The sequence below is a fragment of the Drosophila navojoa genome, chromosome X, assembly GCF_054131105.1.
Source record: "Drosophila navojoa isolate 15081-1374.11 chromosome X, UAZ_NAV_1.0, whole genome shotgun sequence".
NCBI classification, from domain to species: Eukaryota; Metazoa; Arthropoda; class Insecta; order Diptera; family Drosophilidae; genus Drosophila; species Drosophila navojoa.
In genome coordinates, this window is record NC_142895.1 from 11,965,112 (window position 1) to 11,985,201 (window position 20,090).

At 42.2% G+C, this 20,090-nt stretch overlaps 6 protein-coding genes across 9 annotated transcripts; 3 read left to right on the forward strand and 3 right to left on the reverse strand.

Moving 5' to 3' along the window:
• The first annotated feature begins 3,200 nt into the window (after positions 1 to 3,200).
• LOC108656951 (apoptosis-inducing factor 3) lies at positions 3,201 to 12,101 on the forward strand. Of its 4 annotated transcripts, none has more exons than XM_030388572.2 (4): positions 3,201 to 3,327; positions 4,966 to 5,034; positions 5,104 to 5,237; positions 10,023 to 12,101. In XM_030388572.2, coding segments are annotated over exons 1-4 (1,899 nt in total). In that variant the 5' UTR covers positions 3,201 to 3,325; the 3' UTR covers positions 11,717 to 12,101. The 4 variants fall into 4 exon arrangements, with proteins under 4 accessions (XP_030244432.1, XP_089121104.1, XP_030244431.1 ...); XM_089264978.1 differs by lacking the exon at positions 3,201 to 3,327 and adding an exon at positions 4,293 to 4,526; XM_030388571.2 differs by lacking the exons at positions 3,201 to 3,327; positions 4,966 to 5,034; positions 5,104 to 5,237 and adding an exon at positions 5,896 to 6,042.
• LOC115564349 (uncharacterized) lies at positions 8,486 to 9,998 on the reverse strand. Its single transcript, XM_089264980.1, has one exon. The coding sequence runs from the start codon at positions 9,668 to 9,670 to the stop codon at positions 8,588 to 8,590; it is 1,083 nt and encodes a 360-aa protein (XP_089121106.1). The 5' UTR covers positions 9,671 to 9,998; the 3' UTR covers positions 8,486 to 8,587.
• A 459-nt stretch (positions 12,102 to 12,560) lies between the features above and the next one.
• LOC108657006 (uncharacterized) lies at positions 12,561 to 13,755 on the forward strand. Its single transcript, XM_018109450.3, has 4 exons — positions 12,561 to 12,826; positions 12,886 to 13,242; positions 13,303 to 13,436; positions 13,495 to 13,755. The coding sequence occupies exons 1-4, from the start codon at positions 12,710 to 12,712 to the stop codon at positions 13,712 to 13,714; spliced, it is 828 nt and encodes a 275-aa protein (XP_017964939.2). The 5' UTR covers positions 12,561 to 12,709; the 3' UTR covers positions 13,715 to 13,755.
• A 230-nt stretch (positions 13,756 to 13,985) lies between these two features.
• Vps26 (vacuolar protein sorting 26) lies at positions 13,986 to 16,987 on the forward strand. The gene is made up of 2 exons (XM_018109382.3): positions 13,986 to 14,518; positions 14,818 to 16,987. Exons 1-2 carry the CDS (start codon positions 14,372 to 14,374, stop codon positions 16,279 to 16,281), a joined length of 1,611 nt encoding a protein of 536 aa, XP_017964871.1. The 5' UTR covers positions 13,986 to 14,371; the 3' UTR covers positions 16,282 to 16,987.
• Positions 16,988 to 17,772: 785 nt separating this feature from the next.
• Positions 17,773 to 18,356, reverse strand: LOC108657040 (large ribosomal subunit protein mL63). Its single transcript, XM_018109489.3, has 2 exons — positions 18,070 to 18,356; positions 17,773 to 18,004 (listed from the first exon to the last, which is right to left on the reverse strand). The coding sequence occupies exons 1-2, from the start codon at positions 18,238 to 18,240 to the stop codon at positions 17,855 to 17,857; spliced, it is 321 nt and encodes a 106-aa protein (XP_017964978.1). The 5' UTR covers positions 18,241 to 18,356; the 3' UTR covers positions 17,773 to 17,854.
• A 118-nt stretch (positions 18,357 to 18,474) lies between these two features.
• On the reverse strand, positions 18,475 to 20,050 carry LOC108656977 (required for meiotic nuclear division protein 1 homolog). The gene has a single exon (XM_018109411.3). The coding sequence runs from the start codon at positions 19,829 to 19,831 to the stop codon at positions 18,548 to 18,550; it is 1,284 nt and encodes a 427-aa protein (XP_017964900.1). The 5' UTR covers positions 19,832 to 20,050; the 3' UTR covers positions 18,475 to 18,547.
• Between the last annotated feature and the right edge of the window lie 40 nt (positions 20,051 to 20,090).

Below are 20,090 nucleotides of genomic sequence, written 5' to 3' on the forward strand. Positions count from 1 at the left end.
GTGTGTGAGTGTGTGTGTGGGTACATGCTTCGGATGGCCATTTGCAGTGTGTGTGTCGATTCCCAAAACGATCTCGATCTGCGAATCGATTATAACATAAAATGTAGTGCTACATAGATGACGGCTGTATTTTCATCTGTGCGATTCTCCACGTCGTCCATCATCTGCGCGAATACTTCGTACGGCATTCCGCCGTCGTACAATGTGATTACCACCGGCTCATTGGGGACGCCGGGCCCATTGGGGGCGACGGGCTCAGCGGGATCTTCATGCTCCACAGTGATCTCTATATTGAAGAGTGGGTAAATGTCCACACCTTCATCATACAGAACAACTGGTATCTCCGGCATAGTTCCAATTTCTTCACTTCTTCTTCTTCCACTCCTTCTTCTTCGTCTTCGTCTTCTTCAACTTCGTTTTCTTTTCCGCTATTAAACTCCGCTTTTGTCCAGTTAAATGGATTGAAATTCGCGAGTTTCGAAAATATAAAATGAAGCCGAAATTATACAAAAATTAGGAACAATTTTTCTCTAACTTTACTGTACGAGTTTGGTTTCGATTATGATTTGTGCGAGCCCTAACTGTCTTTAGTCTATAGGCCTAATGATTTCAATGTCTTTACCTACTAAGACAACTGTTTCTATTCGACTTTTTTCTTCTTCTTTCTATTCGACAAAGTTTTTGAAAGCGAAAAAGGCATGAGTGTACATACATACATACATATGTATATACATATGTATGTAGTTTTTCGAGTTGAAACGTTTGACCAATTTCAGTTGTTCTATCCTCCAAACTATGGTTAAACTTGGTCGTCGCTAGATGGCGCCTGGCCCAGATTAAAAATATTTACTGTGTATGTGAAGAGATTTTTAGTTAGTTTGCTTAATTGTGACTAGAAATTTATTTTCAACTTTTTATTCTGAGTATAGTTTGGGAGTTATTCATAGAAGACGCCTTTCTCTCTCTCTCTCTCTCTCACTCTGTCTGTAACTTGCTCGCTCCTTGCCTGGCTCCATCCCGCTCTTACTCTCTTCTAGCTTTCACGATCGCCCTTCTTCGCTCTCTCTCTCTCTCTCTGGGACTCTCTTTCTCTCTCTCTCTCTTACGTCTGGCTCTCCTTTCCACTCTCCTTTCTTCTCACCCTCTATTTCTCTCTTTCACTCACACTCTCTATGCTTGTACATCCAGAGTATCTGTTAGTGTTTCAATCCCGCCTAGAGCGAATTTCTTATTATTAAATTTTTAAAGCGTTGACAAAAATATCTGAAACAATGCGAAATTATCGCGTGAGTCAATAAACTGACGAACGACCGCTTGACCTGTGCCAAGAACAACAACAACAACAACAGCCGCAATGGGATTCGACCTTAAGCCACAGAAAATGCCGCCAACGAGCATAGACACACATTTGGCTGCTGCGAGACGAAAGAGAGAGAAAGAGAGAGAGAGAGATAGATAGATGAAGGGAAAGAGAGATAGAGGGAAGACTGAAGTTCATGGCCAGGATGCGTAAGCCATGTTAGGCAGCTGCCAATGAACTGCAAGAGCCATTGCACAGTGGCACAAAAGCGTCAATTGAATTTGCAGAATAAACTTTGAAAATATGCAACAATTTTATAGCTTATAAAGTTTCTAGCATGACAAAAAAATGATTATATTAGTCACATTTGTTCGTATAATTATTTATTTATTATTATTATTATTTTTTAATTCTGAGCAACAAATAATTTTATGAATATTATGTATGCACACATACACATACACATATACAATTTATGTAGTTTAATTTTATTTTTATTTAAATTTGGTTAACATCAAACAACTATTGAACAATTTCAGACAATTTTTTATAGTAAAAATTTCGATTTTTATATATCATAAACTAAGTTGTTAACGCTATAAACTTATTTTAAAACTTGTATCTATACAACATATACATACAGCAAAGTAACTACATTTACATAGATATGTATGTACATATGTGCCACTCTTGTACCACGGTGCACGCTTCCAAGGTCAACATGTTCCCCAAAGAAAAAAGAGCAACAGCACGAAGAAGAGGACGCAGAAGAAGCAGACAAACGAAATTGTGCCTAACGGAACAGAGCTACGCAGCGCACATGCAGTGCAAAAAAATATGCACACACACACCCACATCCACACACTCACACACACACACACAATATAATATATACATATATAATATATCGGTACTTGGCTGCCAGCACCTAACTGTGAATTAGGCATTTGAACTGCGAAAGGTTGTCGCCCCGTCTCCAAGCGCGACCTTGGCCAGAGTTGCCACGCAATTGGGGACAATGCACCAGCAGCCGAAAAAAAAGCGAAGAAAATTGAAACGTGAATAGAAATCATGTTAATAAAAGTAAGAGAATGGCCTGGCAGGGAGCCGCTCTCTATCTACGTGTGTGTGTGTGTGTGTCAGGCTGTGACCTTTGAACCTAATCTAGAGAGATTCAGTTGTTGCATGGCTCCATGAATTGGCGCTCTGCGTGTATGTGTGCGTGTGTGTGTGTGTGTGTGTGTGGAAATCAACATCTGTAATCGGCACACGGCAATCACTTGGGCAACGCGTGGAGCCAGTTGTAAACAAATAACAACTGCTTAATGTACATATGTATATACCTCTATATATATGTATATAGTATATATATACATACATATGTAGATCACCTATTAATATATATACATATTTAGATTAGGACTACAATAAACCGCAATTTTAATCAGAAGTATTAATCAATTAATCATTGACATTATAATAATATATGGAATAATGTTGGTGGACATGCGGCTGACCTTTGTACAATATATTAGCAGCACTTACAAATAGTTGCAATAATAATATCAATTAATTTTAATTAATTCGCTTGTTTATTGTTTAGCAAACGCATAGCCAAAGGCAATGGCAAGTTGTTGAAGAAGCAAAATCTGTGTGGCAGCACACTTTTCACAGCTAACCTCGCGTATAACGTACATTAAAGCTTAATTTAATCAATTTGTATATAGCTGTATATATATATACATATATACATATTTGTGCTCTAGTTGAATTAGCTTGATATTAGTGCAAAAGCTACTTTTTGAATTTGGCGCCTTTGAATGTTGATGCGCCATCTGTCGCATAGATTGTGTACTATCGACATGCTGCTGTTAACTTAACAGAATTGAACAGCTGGTGTGCTCAATTATCGATGTTATTGCTGTAATTCGATTTATTCATTTTCTACCGATAATTAACAAACAACAAGAAAAGCTCTGGACATATGTAAACAAACGTTGGCCACTAATATGCTTAACAAAAAACATGTAAGTCAGTAGCAACAACTACATATATTAAATAATGCACATGTTGTATTTATTTGTATAGATAATTACGAATACCATTGACTTGCGCATATTCCTCATACTTATTTCGTAAAGCCGCCTTATCAGCGACGTGCCGACTGAATGCACAAAATAAAAAAACCCACAAATGCCTCAAACAAAAGCAAAACGAATTAAATCAGCTAACAGCACTTAGTTTAATGTTAATTAAAATTGGCAGTCAGATTGACAAACTGCTTTAAATACATACATACATACACATTTATATGAATAGTGTAAATTCGTTAAAAGCAGAGGGAGAGAGATAGAGAGATGAATGAACCAGTAAATGTTCTATGACGAAGACAGTGAAAGATCATTAAGACAAACAGCTAAGCTTGCAGAAATCTACATTACGTTGACTAAGTTGTTAGAGTACTTGTAATTAATTGGTGATTGCATTTGATAATTAATTATTTGTTGCATTTGTCTTTTGTTTATTAGATACGCTAGGCTAAGTAGTTTACGCATAGCTTACAAATTGCTCGCTACAGTGAACGCTGACTAACGTTGATATGGCCAAATCACTTGAAGGCTAAACACCTGGCTGTTGTGGTTCTCACTTAATTGGCAATTGCTGCGGTCGCTGTGGTTGCTGTTGCTCCAAACCGGTAAATGCTGGGCTGTGGCGGGTAGGGTAGGGCGAAGGGGCGTATTAACCGCTTGTTGCCTGTGCAATGTGCTTGTTCTTATTGTTGTTGCTGTTGTTGTTGTTGTTGCGTGGAGAGCGGCGACAAGGTCGAAGCGTTTGCTTCGCCGCTTGTATGGGCTCCAATTTTGACCAAAACCAAATGTCTCATACACACGCACAGCTGTGTGTGTGTGTGTGTGTGTGTGTGCATGTACGGCGGCAGCACAATCAATACACATGTAAACGCTCGACGGCGTCGCGTCGCTTACTATCGAAGTCGCTATTTCTACATACTAAAAAAATTTGTATTTGTTTGTGCCGCATACTCGATTCGCAGCTCGCAGAGCACGGACGTGCCTGTTCTCCATAAAGCAAATAATCGTAATAGTAGTAATAAGAAAAGCCCGTAGATTCGTCCAGTGCGTGTGTTAAGGCGACGCAAGATTCTGTCCACGGGAGCGCGTTTACGTCTTTCGCTTTTGTTACCTGTTGCATCTGTCTGCTGTGCCGGGTTTGTTTTACACATTCTTTGCCATAAACGTTACAGTTTTTTTTCGCCTTTTTTTTTGTTCTTTTCTGTTTTGGTTTGTGAACGGAAAAAAGCCGAACGTCTGGCGAGAGAGTGAGTGAGAGAGCGTGCGCAAGTGCTCTAAGACGGCGTGAATGGGAGAGTGTGGGAGCGCGAGAGCAGGAGAGCGGGCGGCAATATGTCGTAATCGAAGAAAACAGTTACTGACACACTCTTTCTAGAGATGCGCCGCAATGAGCGAAGAGTGCATGCTCTACATGAACAGTTCATCAAGAGAGATATTTTTTAATTAAATTTTTTTTTTGTGATTTTGTTTGATGCACTTTTGATAATTTACTAAGTAAACAAATTTGAAAAAAAAAAAAATTAAAAAATTAAAAAAATAACTAATTTTACATTCTGTTCAATTTTTCTATTTCAGGTTACCAAACAGTTATCGCCTAGCGCATACGCTAAAGAAACCAATTCAATATTCATTGGCAACACATAGGTATGTACATATTATAGATTATCGAAGTTTTGATCAGATTCTTTACCGTTACTATTATCTTCTGTGTAGATTAAGGCATTTGAAGTGCTTGGAGAACACACCGAAATATTCGAATTATAAACAAATACACACAATGGGTTCCATGCTCTGTAAGGAATACAAAACTACTGGCAAAATTACGCCCAATCCGGATCACAATTCAGGTATTATCAGGCTGAAGAACGAATTTAAAGCAAACTAGCCGACAAAAGACAACTGCACGAATCCCTGAACTGATCAATTATAACTAGAGCTAGGCTTTGTTCCGTGGAAAGTTATGTGAGTCTGAGAATGAGAGAGCGGGAGAACGAAATGAGATATATGTGTTTATATTTGTAAATATCAACATACATATACATATATTCCGCAATGATCGATTATGTTTAGAGCTTTGCTCCATGAAAAGAAATGTGAAACTGCGAGCGAGAGCGCGAGAGGGAGAAGGAGAGAGAATGAGGGGGAAAGAGCGTTTGCTTCCTATTCCAGAAGTGTATCTACATATGTTTATGTATATATGTATGTCTATATATACATGTATGTATATATCAACATATATATCATAACTTTATCATTTCTATTTCTTTGTCTCTCTCTCTCTCGTCTCGTAATGAGTTTCGTTTACCTTTCTAATCGTCTCTAATTGCTCTTCGACACGCAATCAAATTTTCCATTTTCCAATCGGCAATTGTTTAATTATGAATCAATAGTAGTGAAAGAGCACCGGCTAGTCGGAAGAGAGAGAGAGAGAGAGTGTGAGAGAGCTCTGTTAAATAGTTCTGCTTGGCACCAGTCGTTCTTCATCTGCCCACTCAGCATAGATATCTCTCGGTTTACGCTGGAACGGCGGCAATTTTTGTTTATCTCGAATTTAAGCTTTCGAGTGGCTTTTTTTCTGTTTTTTTATAGACTTCATAACAATAACAGCAGCAACAAAAACAGCTGAAAAAGCCGTCAAACGGATTGTTGCTTGTGGGTAAACCAGGCTAAGACCAAGAAACAGAAACACATTTTGCATAGTTTTGTTTGGTTTTGTTTTGTTTTTATACATTTACTATTACAATTGTTTTGAGCATATGTATGACAAGGCCAAGACGTGTTTCTGTGTGTGTGTGTGTGTGTGTGATTTTACTCTGAATTCACGCTCTACTCATGTTAATTACACTAACTTATTACGATTTCTTGCTGAGCTCTGATTCATTAACTTGTTCTTTTCCCTTGCATTTCGGGTTTTTTTTTTCCTATTTTATTTTACTTTAAACTCATGACGTCATTTGGTTTGTTTTTCTTATGAATATACTCATAAAATGTATATAAAACAGGCATACAGTTTTTTTGCTTACTCATGCAACAGGTAAGCATGGTAGTACTAAAAACAGGTGCGCATCTGTTTAGATCGATTCGACTCATCAATATGTCTAAGAATGAGAATATATATAAATATATAGATATACTTTTAGCTATATCTCTGATATACCAATAGTAGTACCCCATTTTCCTCTAACCACAGTTAGGGCATCTGCTAGTCGAACCCAAACTCTCATGACGCACATTTGGAATTTTCGATTGAGTTGAATATTAAAAAAAAAAAAAAAAAACTGGAATTAATTAAAGGTTATTTTTACCTGCTCACAAACCCAAACTTACAGTTTTTCTTATCGATCAAAGTTCAATTTTGATGAGATATATCAATTTTTCAAGGCAGCTCTATAAAATATTACATACAAAGCTCAGGATCGATTAAAGTAATTGAAAGTAATCGGTAATTATGAATTTTAAATGTGCTGTAGGCACGCCTATAAACCTCTAAGGTCTATAGACCTTTTACTAGATGTTTTATATATGTATGTATAGGCACGCCAGCTGCTATTTATCACATAATTATTATAGCCCAATTGTCCTAGGTAGTCCCGTAGAAATAGTTTGGTTTAATTAGGTTTATTTTGTTGGCTTCAGCTCAAGAACTTTACAACTAGTTCTAGTTCTAGCTCCTTTAAAAATCCAAGATAGATAATCCAAGTTAGATAATTGTTACGATGAATTCGAGTGGGGATTTTTTTAGCTTTAAATCTTGAATGATAAATTTTGCTTTAGCTTGATTTTTTTCTGATATTTAGAGATTAATATAGCTTCGACGCTCGGACTTAAGCTCCAATTGAATTTAATTCTATCCACATATATATGTATATCGCCCAGCTATATCTTTATCCATATACATATTCAGATCTACCCAGATCTGTAGGTCAATCTCTGTTCATTATTCAGCTATACCCCTCTAATGCCTTTCCAATAACCATTTCAATTGCCTAGGCTATAAGTCATCGTCGCTTGCTTGTCACATTGTTAGCCGTCATCCAGTTTTGGGCTCCGCCCTATTGATTATTTGGCTCGACATGGAAATACATAGGCGTCTTTACATGCCAACATGACGCAGCGCATTTTTAACTTTGCTTTGCCCTTGAAGACATATCGATTTATCTGTGCTCATTGCAAAATCCATTATAAAAGACGGCCCAAAAAAAGTGAAAGCCCTTTCGATTTGCTTTACGGCGGATTCTATTATGCAAATAATCATCATTCCGATCAGCCTCGACAACTACATGCATACATACACATGTAGCAGTTCGGTTCACATGCGGCACGTCCAATTTTTTATCTAACACTGGTAATTGTTCAGTTCTTATCAGTAAACCCATGTCTGGCACTTGAAAAATTTGCAAATCATCTTGTTAATCAGCGAAGAAATCAAATTGAAATCATAAAACTCACTTCGTTTGATGGAGTTGAAAGTTTCAATAGCGTCCAGTCGAATCCTGTCGATCTATTGTTCTAACCGTTGTAGAGCCCATATATATTGTTGAATGAAAAGCTTTGCGATTAGGAACTTGTTCCGGTTCGCTGAAAACACTGTTGAATTTTCAATGAAAATATTATTTGAGTACATTTCTTCAATTTATCTCAATTTAGTTCAAGCTGAACTAGTTCCATAATTTAGTTCCAATTTTGTACCCCCCAACAAAAGTATTGTTCCATTTTTTCAGTTCTCTTTCAACATCTTCAGCGAACCTCTCAATATTTGTTCCCAAGTGGTTCAAAAACTGGTTCCAAATAGTCTAATGCAGCAATATAGAATAGAATATACTGTTTTCATAGATCTTTTAGTTCCAACTGGTATGAGCCGTCTTCTTGACTGTTTCCAAAACTAATGTCTGCTTAGTTCCTAGTTCTACATTCCCAGTTGTGGTTCCAACATTGTTCCGTGGATAGCTCTATAGAGAGCTTCTAGTTCACGTATACCAATAGTGGTATACCTATACGGTATAGGTTCTTAGCTAGTTCCGCCGTAGATTTGTAGTAGCACGGAACTAGTTCCACAGCTAGTTCCAACTTGTAAGTCAAAGTGGTTCCATAAGTGGTTCAAAATATAGTTTTATTGAGTGATGAAAAAAAAACGCATGCAGACAAAAAAAAAATTTCAACTTATAGCTATGGTAATGGTAATCTTATGTGATTCCAATTAGAACTTGTTGCTCCGCTTGACGGACACCAGCTCCATGCGCTTAATGGCATCGTCCAGGAATCGGCGCTGCAGCTTTAGCTCCGCGAGCAGCTCCTCCGCACTGTGCAGCTGCTGCTGATGCTTCTCCTGCTGCTGCTGCTTCTCCTGCTGCTGCTGCTTCTCCTGCTGCTGCTGCTTCTCCTGCTGCTGCTGCTTCTCCTGCTTCTCCTGCTGCTGCTTCTGCTGCTGCTGCTGCTGCTTCTGCTGCTGCTGCTGCTGCTTCTGCTTCTGCTGCTGCTGCTTCTCCTGCTGCTGCTGCTGCTTCTCGTGCTGCTTCTCCTGCTGCTTCTCCTGCTGCTGCTGCTTCTGCTGCTGCTCCTGCTTCTGCTTCTGCTGCTTCTCCTTGTTCGTTGACTCTGGCCATTGGCTGCCACGCAGCAAGCTGGCTGGGCTGGAGGAGTTCGCGCTGGCTGCATTGGGTCGCAGCATGGCCAGCACCCGCTTGATGAGCGAGGGCGTGGCGATGCCACTGCTGGGTCCAGACTCCGGCATGGCCATCAGCGGCGTAAAGAAGTACGAGCCAACTGGCGCTCGAGGCGTGCTGCTGGGCGTCACCTCGCGAGTTAGATCGTCTTTGGTGGTGGTGCTGCTGGTAGTGGTTCTACTGGTGGTTCTACTGGTGGTGCTGCTGCTCCTGCTGCTGTTGGCCTGCATGGCATCCAGTTGAAGTTTGAGCTCGTTCAGTTTGTGCTGCAGAAACTCAAAGTCGGCTGCCAGATTGAGCGCCAGCTGCTGTGCATCCTGCTGCTGGGCCTTGCCCTCCAGCTTGTCGATTTGCCGTTGTATGTCTAGCTGACGCTGCTGCAGCTCCTCCACCAGCAGCGGCATCTCCGGCGTATATGCGCCCATATACAGACGGGCAATCTCCGCCTGCAGCAGCTGCTTGTGTCCACGCAGCGTGCTCAGCTTTAGCTCCAGCTGCTGCTGCTGCTCCTGCTCCTGCTGCTGCTGCTGCTCCTGCTTGTCTCCTGCGGCAGCTGCGGCCAGCAGCAGCGACAGGCAGAGCAGCGTTGCATAGAGTTCTGAATGCAGTGACGACATATTAACAACTGACAGACACCTGTTCACCTGTTCACCTGCTCACCTGCTCACCTGTTCACCTGGGCGGCTGCTTTCTATGCCAGCCGAAGCAGCAGGCGACACTTTCTCTCTCGAATATTTAAGTTGATCTATAAAAATAAAATTACAAAAAAAAGACAAAAACAAAAACAAGAAGAAAACCCGCACAAAAAAAAGAAAAGCAATTGGGAAAACGGGAAAAAGTCATATTAAATGTTGTTGATTTCGTCAAACTCGTTAAGCCGTAACACTAAACCGTCGCCACGCCCTCGCCACGCCCTTGCCCACGCTGCCATTACAGAGAATACAAATTGATTGCTAATCTGTTTCACAGGTGCCGCCGGCTCCTATCAATCCAAGTGCGAGAAGATGTTCGCCGTCAGCGATGTGGAGAAAGAATCGGAGTACACCGAGGCGGTGGCCGTCTGCAAGGCCAGCGAGGTGGCCGAGAATAGCATGAAGCAGGTGGACTTTGATGAGGATACCAGCGTGCTGCTGGTGAAGCAGCGTGGCAAACTCCATGCCATTGGCTCCAAGTGCACCCATTATGGGGCACCGATGCACACCGGCGCACTGGGCATGGGGCGCATCCGTTGTCCGTGGCATGGCGCCTGCTTCAATCTGGAGACGGGCGACATTGAGGACTTTCCCGGCCTCGATTCGCTGCCCTGCTACAAGGTGAACGTCAGCGACGAGGGCCAGGTGATGGTGCGCATGAAGCGCACCGATCTGGAGAAGTCCAAGCGTCTGAAGAGCATGGCCAAGCGTAATCCCAAGGACGAACGCTGCTATATTGTTGTCGGCGGCGGGCCATCGGGTGCCGTTTGCGTGGAGACGCTGCGCCAGGAGGGCTTCACCGGCCGCCTGATCCTGGTGTGCCGCGAACCCTATTTGCCGTACGATCGCGTCAAGGTGTGCAAGGTGGTGGGCATACCCATCGCTAGCATACAGTTCCGTGATGAGCAGTTCTACAAGGATAACAACATCGAGGTGTGGCAGGGCGTCAGCGCCGAGAAGCTGGTCACCTCACAGAAGGAGCTTCACTGCTCCAATGGGTATGTGGTGAAGTATGATAAGATCTACATAGCCACCGGCGGTACGGCTGTAAAGCCGCCCATTCCTGGTGCCGACCTGGAGATGGTGAGGACGGTGCGCGACTTTCAGGATGCCCAGGACCTATTCAAGCTAGTAACGCCACAGATGCGAGTCGTCTGCCTTGGCGCCAGTTTCATATCGTTGGAGGTGGCCGCGGCGCTGGTCTCGAAGGTGGCCAGCGTTACGGTAGTCGGGCGCGACACCGTCCCATTGAAGGCGGCCTTCGGCGAGGAGATTGGCGCCCGTGTCTTGAAGCTGTTCCGGGACAACAATGTGACCATGCTGATGGAGAGCGGCATCACGAACATCATTGGCGACGAGGAGGGCGAGCTGATCGAGGTGGATCTGCTGGACGAGTCGACCATACCATGCGATCTACTAGTGATGGGCACCGGCTCCAGGCCGAACACCGAATTCCTGGTCGATTCCGGTGTGCGCGTCAATGAGAACGGCACCATCGATGTCACCGACTTTCTGGAGACGAACGTGCCCGATGTCTATGTGGGCGGCGATATTGCCAACGCCCACATCTATGGGCTGGCCCAGTCGCGCGTCAACATCGGACACTACCAGCTGGCCCAGTACCACGGCCGGATTGCGGCGATCAACATGTGCGGCAGCATCAAGAAAATGGAGGCGGTGCCCTTCTTCTTCACCCTGCTCTTCGGCAAGGGCATACGGTATGCGGGCTATGGCAGCTACAAGGAGGTCATCATCGATGGCAGCCTGGAGGACATGAAATTTGTTGCATACTATGTGAATCATGCGGACACCGTCACCGCCGTCGCCTCCTGCAATCGGGATCCCATCGTCGCCCAGTTCGCCGAGCTCATCTCACAGGGCAAGTGCCTGGGGCGCAATCAAATCGAAGACCCATCGAATCGCCAGGCCTGGACGGCCCAGCTGCTGCAGCCCGTGTCCAAGGTGCGCTAGACACCACCGAGATCATCGACCCCGATGCCAGCAACAAGAGATTCATGCTTATATCTATAGCTATATATATACATATACATATATTTATGTATAGGTGTGTATCCTAGTATTATTATGTGTGAACGGATTGACTCGTAACTGTTCTTCAAATACGCCCGCATATATATAAATATTTTGTAACCCCTGTATATATACATATTGATATTGATATCATCCAAAATTGTATCGTGACAAAATTGAAAAAATAGTATGTATGTATGTATAAAAAAATATATATATTTTTTTTATCACAGCCTTTCTTATTCTGATATTATAAGTAAAGAAACAATATTTGTATTGAACATAAACTTAAATAAAGGAAAGCTCAAATCTATGCTGACTATATATTATAATAATTTGTGGGCTCTTCTATCCATCGAGGTTTTTCTTTTCTTGTTTGGATCTAAATTTGTACTCTTTCACATAGTACGAGTATAGAGAGTATATTAGTTTTATACAATGTCTGTCCGCCGTTTCGTTTGTCTATCCGTTTCAAATCGGAATATACTATATATATATCTTGTATAACAGAAATCACTATACGTTAAGCTACTTTGTATTTGGAGCATATCCCGATTTTTCCGCTACACCTACTAGGGGCGTGGCGAATCTAAAGGTTAAGCTCGGAACTGATCCAAGATTTAACCATAAGATCCATGAGATATATCTATGTAAAGCTAAAACTACAGTTTGAAAAGTGAACGACTAATTTTGAGTGCCATCTATAGCTCTACGAACAAACTGCCCTATCCATGCTCACAATATCTGCCAAAGTTTGGAAGCACCAACTTCAAATCTATTTTGAACTATAAATTGGCCTTGATTTTAAGACTACTCACAAATCCAAAGTATTTTGAAAGTCGTTAAAAATTCAAAGTTTGAAACAAAATTTACTTTCAATGTTCGTAGCACAAAGAAAGATATAGTAATAAATTAATATATACATATATATGCATGGCCCTAATGCTGGTACCCATGGAGTGTATGATGCGTAACTGGCTGGAGGCGTGGCGATCCCTCAACAAGGATTGCGTCCAGGTAACCAAAACGGCGTCCAGATTGAAGAAGTTGGTAAGTGCAATCATCAAATCATCAGTTGGTGTTAATATTGAAATGAAACTGCTTCACAGATCATTTTAGCTGTCCAGCAAATAAATTGCTACGAACTGATATTGCTGGAGCGTAAGATTTTGAACAATAAATTTATCAAATGTATCTCGGATGCTGGCGAGATATCCAACAAGCGTCTGACTAGGAGCTGCAAACTGAGGAGCGAGCATCAGGCAATACTCGGCCAACTGGTTGGCCTTAAGCTACAGTTGTCCGAGCGGAATAATACTCTGGTCAAGTTCAAGTTGGAGTTGCATTTCTTGCGTCAACGGCTGCGACAGCAGACATTAAAAACGAATCAGATGTCGGCACGATTGAAACATGACAAATTACTAGCCGAAAAGCTTTTGCAACGGAACAGCAAATTGAACTCGCGGGTAAATATCAATTTATCGATATATCGATATCTATGTAAATTGTCCGTTTGCTTGCAATAGTCCCTGGAAATGTTGGAGGTCTACAGAATGCGGGCTCTTATGTTTGTTTTTAAACTAATTGGAATGGCTCAGGAGCTGATTGTTGCCAAAACCAAGTCAAAGGCCTATGAGGATGCCAGTGAGGACCTGAAATGGTAAGCAGAACAATTATGTATATATAACAATCCAACCACATGGATACTTTTATTTTAGTAAAAACAGACAGTTGCAATTGCGTCAGAGAATACTTATGAAGAAGTTTACAAAGCGTATGTCTCCAGATAAAAGTCATATAGATACGGTAAATGGAGCCCGTAATATTTTCGAAACGGGTCTTCATTATTTGAACTTTCTGTGGAATTGCATGTCGAGCCTGGCTCAGTGTCCTAAAATGCAGGGACCTGGTAGACGCTGTGAGTGGGCTCTTGTCTAAATATAAGCGACGTGCGTTCAATAAAAATTTGTTTACTAAAAATTATATTTGTAAGACTTCTGATCCAGATGAACAAAAATAAATATTTTAAATTCAAATTACCAGGGCTGCAGCAGCAACATAAAGTAAATATCGTTGAAAGCAACACTGTTGAAAGGCCGGCTTTAACAGTGTTGCTTGTTAACGATATTTCGATTTGCATTTATTTGCCGTATTTGTTGTTCTTTTTTCTGCGATTAATCGCCGACAATTTTTTTTTTGACACACCAATATCAGCCAGCACACACATACAAGCATGCATACACATACACATACGGTGTCGCACACAAACACACACACACATAAAAACGCCCAATAAATTACAGTTGCAGGCAGCGTACACATAAAAGTTTTATAACAAAAAGCAAAATAAATAACATACAAATATATAAACACGGGCATATGTATATATATAAATAAATATATATACATATAGAAGAAATTAGGGCCTATTAAAGCGTTTAAGTACAAGCAAACAAAAACATTCCAAAATAACAGAGTTACAACCTTGCTGCTGCTGCGCTCTTGCAGTGTAACCAAAGTGTAGAAAAATAAAACGAAAAAATAAATTAATAAAAATAAAAAAAAAAAATCGCCGCCGAAACACATTTATCAATAATGAATTTCTTGGGCTTTGGCCAATCAGCCGAAATTGAAATTGTTTTCGATGGAGCGGAGAACAGGAAGACTGCCGAGGTCAAAGGCGAGGATGGCAAGGTGGAAAAGATGTTGCTCTTCTACGATGGCGAAACCGTCTCCGGCAAGGTAAGCAGCACTAGTGACGGAGACATAGGGACAGGCGCAGGCGGAGGCGGAAGCAGATATTGCAGACTATACACGAGCGAGTCTTGATTGTGGGTGCAGGCAGAGCGACCGTTGTAGGCTGTAGGCGGTAGGCGTGGCTTCCGTTCCGTTGCCGCCCATCGAGTCGGTTATCAGCAGCTGAAGCAGCTGCTGTGATTAAGAGAGGCAAATTGTAGCAAGTTATTTTGTGATTATATCCATTGTATCATCGTTTTAATTATTATTACTTATATGTATATTTATTTCGCTTTGCATTTTAGGTAAATGTGACGCTGAAGAAGCCCGGCAGCAAACTGGAGCATCAGGGCATTAAGATCGAGTTTATTGGACAAATTGAACTGTTCTATGATCGGGGTAATCATCATGAGTTCAAGTGCCTTGCGAAGGCGTTAGCCCGCCCCGGCGATCTGATTCAGAACAACAGCTATCCCTTCGATTTTCCCAATGTGGAGAAACAGTTCGAGGTTTATGCCGGCTCCAATGTGCGCCTGCGCTATTTTCTGCGGGCGACAATTGTGCGAAGGATTAGCGATATCACGCGGGAGGTGGACATTGCGGTGCACACGCTCTGCAGCTATCCAGAAATGAATAATCCCATCAAAATGGAAGTTGGCATCGAGGACTGTCTGCACATTGAATTCGAGTACAACAAGAGCAAATACCATCTGAAGGATACAATCATTGGGAAAATCTACTTTCTGCTCGTCCGGATCAAGATCAAGCACATGGAGATCGCGATCATCAAGAGAGAGACGACCGGCACGGGCCCCAACATCTTCAACGAGAACGAAACGATTGCCAAGTACGAGATCATGGATGGGGCGCCGGTGAAAGGCGAAAGCATACCCATACGAGTATTCCTGGCTGGCTATAATCTAACGCCGACCATGCGGGACATCAACAAGAAGTTCTCGGTCAAGTATTTCCTCAATCTGGTGCTGATGGACACCGAGGACCGGCGGTACTTCAAGCAGCAGGAGATTACGCTGTGGCGCAAGGCCGACATACCGCGCTACCACGTGACCCAGCAGCAGCATCAGCAGCAGTCCCACCATCAGCATCAGCACGTGCCCCTTCATGCGCCGCCGCATCTGGTCAGTGGGCCCGCTGCACCCACCGTCGCCCACTCGCTGATCAGCAGCAGCACGGACAGCGAGGGCGCGGCCATTGGCAGCACGGGCGCCCAGGCTGAGTCCAAAATGGGACTGTTTACGCGGGAGAGCCCCAACCAGGAGTTCAGCCAGCAACAGCTCGACTCTCCGCTGCCCAACTCGCCGATGACGCCGAGCAACGAGAGTCATGGGATTGGTGCAGCCGCTGCTGGCGAACGGGAACGAGGGATGGGCGATGGCGCTGCGGCAGCCACAACAAGTGCCTCGCCAGTGGCCATGCTGTCCAGCACGCCGCCGCCGCTGCATAACGCTGGCCCAGCAAGTGGCAGCTTAACTGACGTTGGCGCAGGATCTGGAGCGATGGAGCCTGTACAGCATGCAGCGGGCGATGGCAATGTGGACTTGGATCTGAACGAGGAACAGCCGCTGCAGAATGAGCAAGACGTACAAGAAGAGCAGCAGCAGCAGCAGCCCCAGCCGCAGCAGCGGTTACAACTGGTGCCAGATGATGAACTGACGGACGTGGCGTTGCCCACGCCTCCAGCTGCGGCTGCGGCTGCGGCCACGGCAACGGGCAAGAAGGTCAACGCATCTCCTCTGAGTGCGGATTGAATGCCAAACGGAATGCGTTTACACGATTTCCGCAACAAGAACAACAACAACTCAATGGCTAGCGTTAGCTAAAATATATATATTTATATATATATTTACATCTATTTTTTTAATATCTAATTTAAAGTTGTTAAAGGCAAAAATATTTTATTGAAGTTATGCGCGCAACTTAATATCCACTTTATCCACTAGCAAACACACAAATACACAGACACACCCACATACACACACATATATATACACACAGATGTACTTGATGCCCTATAAAAAAATTTCAATGTACACAGACGCTATTAATACACTTTCCTCTCGCACGCTCTTTAGGCTCGATCGATGTGCATTAGGCAGTCAGAGAAATCTTTGTATATTTGCAATACGAAATATTTATATAATGAAAAAGCAAGAAAAAAAAAAAAAAAACACAAAAACTAAACAAATAACGAAACGAAACAAATAAGAGAAATGTGAACATATATTTATAATTTTGTTGTGAAACTCAGCTGAGCCACGCCCACTACCACGCCCCATTCGAAGGCCCAATCAACACCAATTGTAACATCTCATTCCCTTTTGGAAAATTTGATTTTTCAATTAGCAAAAACCTGTTGAAAACAAAAACAAAATGCTTTTTAAAAGTAAATTGAAATTAAATGAAAACAATGCGTAGGCATAACCTAAGTTTAATATACAGTTTAGAGAATATATATATATATATACATATGTATATATTATAATATACCTATGTATATACAAGTAAATATGTGTATATATATATGCAGACAGAAAGCATGTTAAATGCAGGTATATTCTAATATTGTATAATATATATAAACATACATTTGCATGTATTTATGTTTATATATATGTACATAACATAATTCATCATATATATATACACACGTACATTTATTTATGTATACATATGTATTATAATATATAAATATTAAAATTTATCAAATTAATAAAAATGAAAACGAAAAAAAAAACAACTTGATTCTCAACCGTTCCAAAGCATGAAAACGAGCGAAAAGCTTTAAAAAGTGGGCAGTTTAAAAAGAATGAGAGGGAGTGAGAGAGACGCAGACTGGGTGAAGCGATCAATCTATACAAACTCCATCAGCCTTCATATGGAGAGATATTTCAGTTAGAATCAACTCCTCATACCAAAGAAAGAGCTTTTAGTCGAACAAACATCAGTCGAATCATATAGTCTATATAATATTATAGACTATTCACATAATCAGTTTATGACAATGATATATCTATATATGTATATATATATATATAAAGAGATATAGCTGAGCTGAATAAATTTCTGCTGATTAATTCCAGCCGTGGTTCACTCTAAGCTGCTGCAATTAACTATATATCTAGTTCTCTATATGCTTCACACTTCATCCAGCCGCAAGATCCATAAGGTATCTAAGAATATATATGCTTCAGTCAAGATATCCAGCAATCCATATTTTTCACGCTTCAATTACATTTACATAAGTTTCTACAGCGTAACGTTTATTCTATAACTTTTAATGGTTTTAGTGTGTGTGTTTGATTAATGCAACAACAGGTTAGTCTAATCCCAGGCCTCCTTCACTCGCAAATGCTGTAGACGCTCCTCAATGGTCACATGCGGCTTTAGTTTGCTGCGTGTTTGCTCGTCTGTCCACTTGGCCACCAGCTTTTCACGCTTTTGCAGCTCCTTGGCGTGGCCCGACGATTGCTCCTAAAATGTGCACAGTGTTTGACATTAGCAGTTAGCAAATATTAGATATAATATGTAGTACATACCAGGGTGAGGTAGGGATGCCGCAGAAGGAACATGATCTGCTCCTGTCTTTCGTATTCGCGGGTCAGCGTTTCCATTGAACGTTTGCTCACCGGCTTGACGAGACGTCGCTTGCCACGGAATATGTGGCCGGGCACAGTTTTCTTAAAGAAATTGACTAAAGTCAGCTGCATATTGTGTGTTTGTTAATTTATGAACAATAAAAAATGACTTCTTTTCAATGCACGTTCAATGTTGTTGCACAAGTCGCCGTGACAGCTGAGAGCTGTTATCGTTGAAGAATCAAAATATATCGATATATACTCATGACACATATCATTGCTCGATAAATTTGTAACCAGAGCAAATGAACCGATAGTATCGCGCTGAAGCGCTCGATTTTAAAATTGCATGTCTCGTGGAAGCAATTAACAAACTAAAAACGTGATTTTTAATTTCAAAACAATTGTACAGACTGTAAATACAATAGAAATGTTCAGGTTATGCACTATGTTCGGAAATGGGATAGGGACTGGCGTGCATTGTCTTGTCCTGATGCAATGCACCCTCGACAAAATGCAATATCTCGAATCCCACTTCAACCATAATCAAAATAATGATCATCCATTCAAGCCGTATGTGATGTGCATCGTTTAGATTGTGGGAGACCAATTCGGCCAGCTCGACACAATGGTTGATCTTCTCGTTCATCACCTTGGTGCGCCGTGTAATGCTAAAATAGGAGCACACCTGCAGATAGAGCACCTCCAACTCCTCGCGATCCCAGTAAAAGTCCGGCGCATCGAGCAGGTCAGAGGACAGATTAATGGAATGCCGCAGTGCAAACAATTCACCAGTTTTTCGCAGCATCGAAGCGCGTGATATGCGCAGCCGTCTACCACGTTTCAGATCCTCTGTCAGATACTCCATCGAGTCGATGTATCTATCCAGAGTCGCCTCCCAAATGCCCAACTTAATGGACTGGGCAATCGCATTTGAGAATGTGTATTTATAGAGGAAATTGTCACTGTCCTGTGTCACATAGAACTTGCCGTTCTGGAAGAAGGCACGCGATGCCACATTCATATCGCTGCATTCGGCCACCAGGTCGCCCTCAACATCAACTGCTGTCGATGCGATGTAGGTGTAGGGCATGACCTCGCTCTCTCCATGGACCAGGGTGCTCACGTACGATTCTCGCTCGAAATTGCGCAGGAAGCTGAGCACATTGTTCGTCTCGATGTCATTGCAATTCCAGAACACCACTGATCCCTCACGAAAGAAGAAGATCTCACGTGGGCGCGATCCCGTTTGGTATTTGGCCGTAACATAGAGCACATTCTGCTCGACGCCCAGATTGTCGGTGGAGAAGAATCGTTTCGTTTCGTATAGATTCTGTTGCTTTAGCGCCTCATGCAGCTCCTCCAAATTATATTCATCGGCTGTCGTATAGCCACGTGTCTTGAGGAACCCCAGGGCAGATAGCTCGTCGATGGCCAAACGTTTCTTGCGCAACGCACGCGATCGGCTGGGTGAGAGGCCCGTTTCCAATGGCTCATCCACCTGTGGCAAGGTCTTGACACCACCAGCGATTCCACTTCTGGCCGTCTTGGCCGGTGCACCAGCTACATCGGCGGCGTCTCCGGGAGCTGTTATGCTGCTGGCCATGTGTCTGTAGATTCTAGGCCGGCTTAGGCTGGCGCTGTTCAACAGCTTGTATGTGTGCATTTTAGTCATGGCATTCCACAGAAGCGTCGCTTCGGCGGCACAGCGTCTATATATCATATTAGTTATTTGTTTTACTTAATTCTTAATTTTACAAGAGTAAAAACACTTGGTAATTGCCATAATAATTGGCTCGATATGTTTTGGTATTTATTATCGAATCGCGCGAGCTGGTTCGCAATTAACTAAATGAACTATAATTGTTGTCCAGTGAACCGCGCTCATATTTATTAAATTTGTTTACATTGTTTTGTTTGTTATTGTCATATTTATATTATACATATACTTTTGGAAATTTTGTATAATCTAAACTTGGTGC

Excerpts from the sequence above, each read along its gene's own strand:
- LOC108656951 (XM_030388572.2), top strand. Across the intron at positions 5,035-5,103 it reads TATTCATTGGCAACACATAG|ATTAAGGCATTTGAAGTGCT; the intron begins GTATGTACATAT and ends TCTTCTGTGTAG. Across the intron at positions 5,238-10,022 it reads CAATCCGGATCACAATTCAG|GTGCCGCCGGCTCCTATCAA; the intron begins GTATTATCAGGC and ends TCTGTTTCACAG.
- LOC108657006 (XM_018109450.3), top strand. The coding sequence starts at position 12,710 with ATGGCCCTAATGCTGGTACCCATGGAGTGTATGATGCGTAACTGGCTG. Across the intron at positions 12,827-12,885 it reads CGTCCAGATTGAAGAAGTTG|ATCATTTTAGCTGTCCAGCA; the intron begins GTAAGTGCAATC and ends ACTGCTTCACAG. Across the intron at positions 13,437-13,494 it reads GCCAGTGAGGACCTGAAATG|TAAAAACAGACAGTTGCAAT; the intron begins GTAAGCAGAACA and ends CTTTTATTTTAG.
- LOC115564349 (XM_089264980.1), bottom strand. The coding sequence starts at position 9,670 with ATGTCGTCACTGCATTCAGAACTCTATGCAACGCTGCTCTGCCTGTCG.
- LOC108657040 (XM_018109489.3), bottom strand. The coding sequence starts at position 18,240 with ATGCAGCTGACTTTAGTCAATTTCTTTAAGAAAACTGTGCCCGGCCAC. Across the intron at positions 18,005-18,069 it reads GGCATCCCTACCTCACCCTG|GAGCAATCGTCGGGCCACGC; the intron begins GTATGTACTACA and ends TGCACATTTTAG.
- Vps26 (XM_018109382.3), top strand. The coding sequence starts at position 14,372 with ATGAATTTCTTGGGCTTTGGCCAATCAGCCGAAATTGAAATTGTTTTC. Across the intron at positions 14,519-14,817 it reads GCGAAACCGTCTCCGGCAAG|GTAAATGTGACGCTGAAGAA; the intron begins GTAAGCAGCACT and ends TTTGCATTTTAG.
- LOC108656977 (XM_018109411.3), bottom strand. The coding sequence starts at position 19,831 with ATGATATATAGACGCTGTGCCGCCGAAGCGACGCTTCTGTGGAATGCC.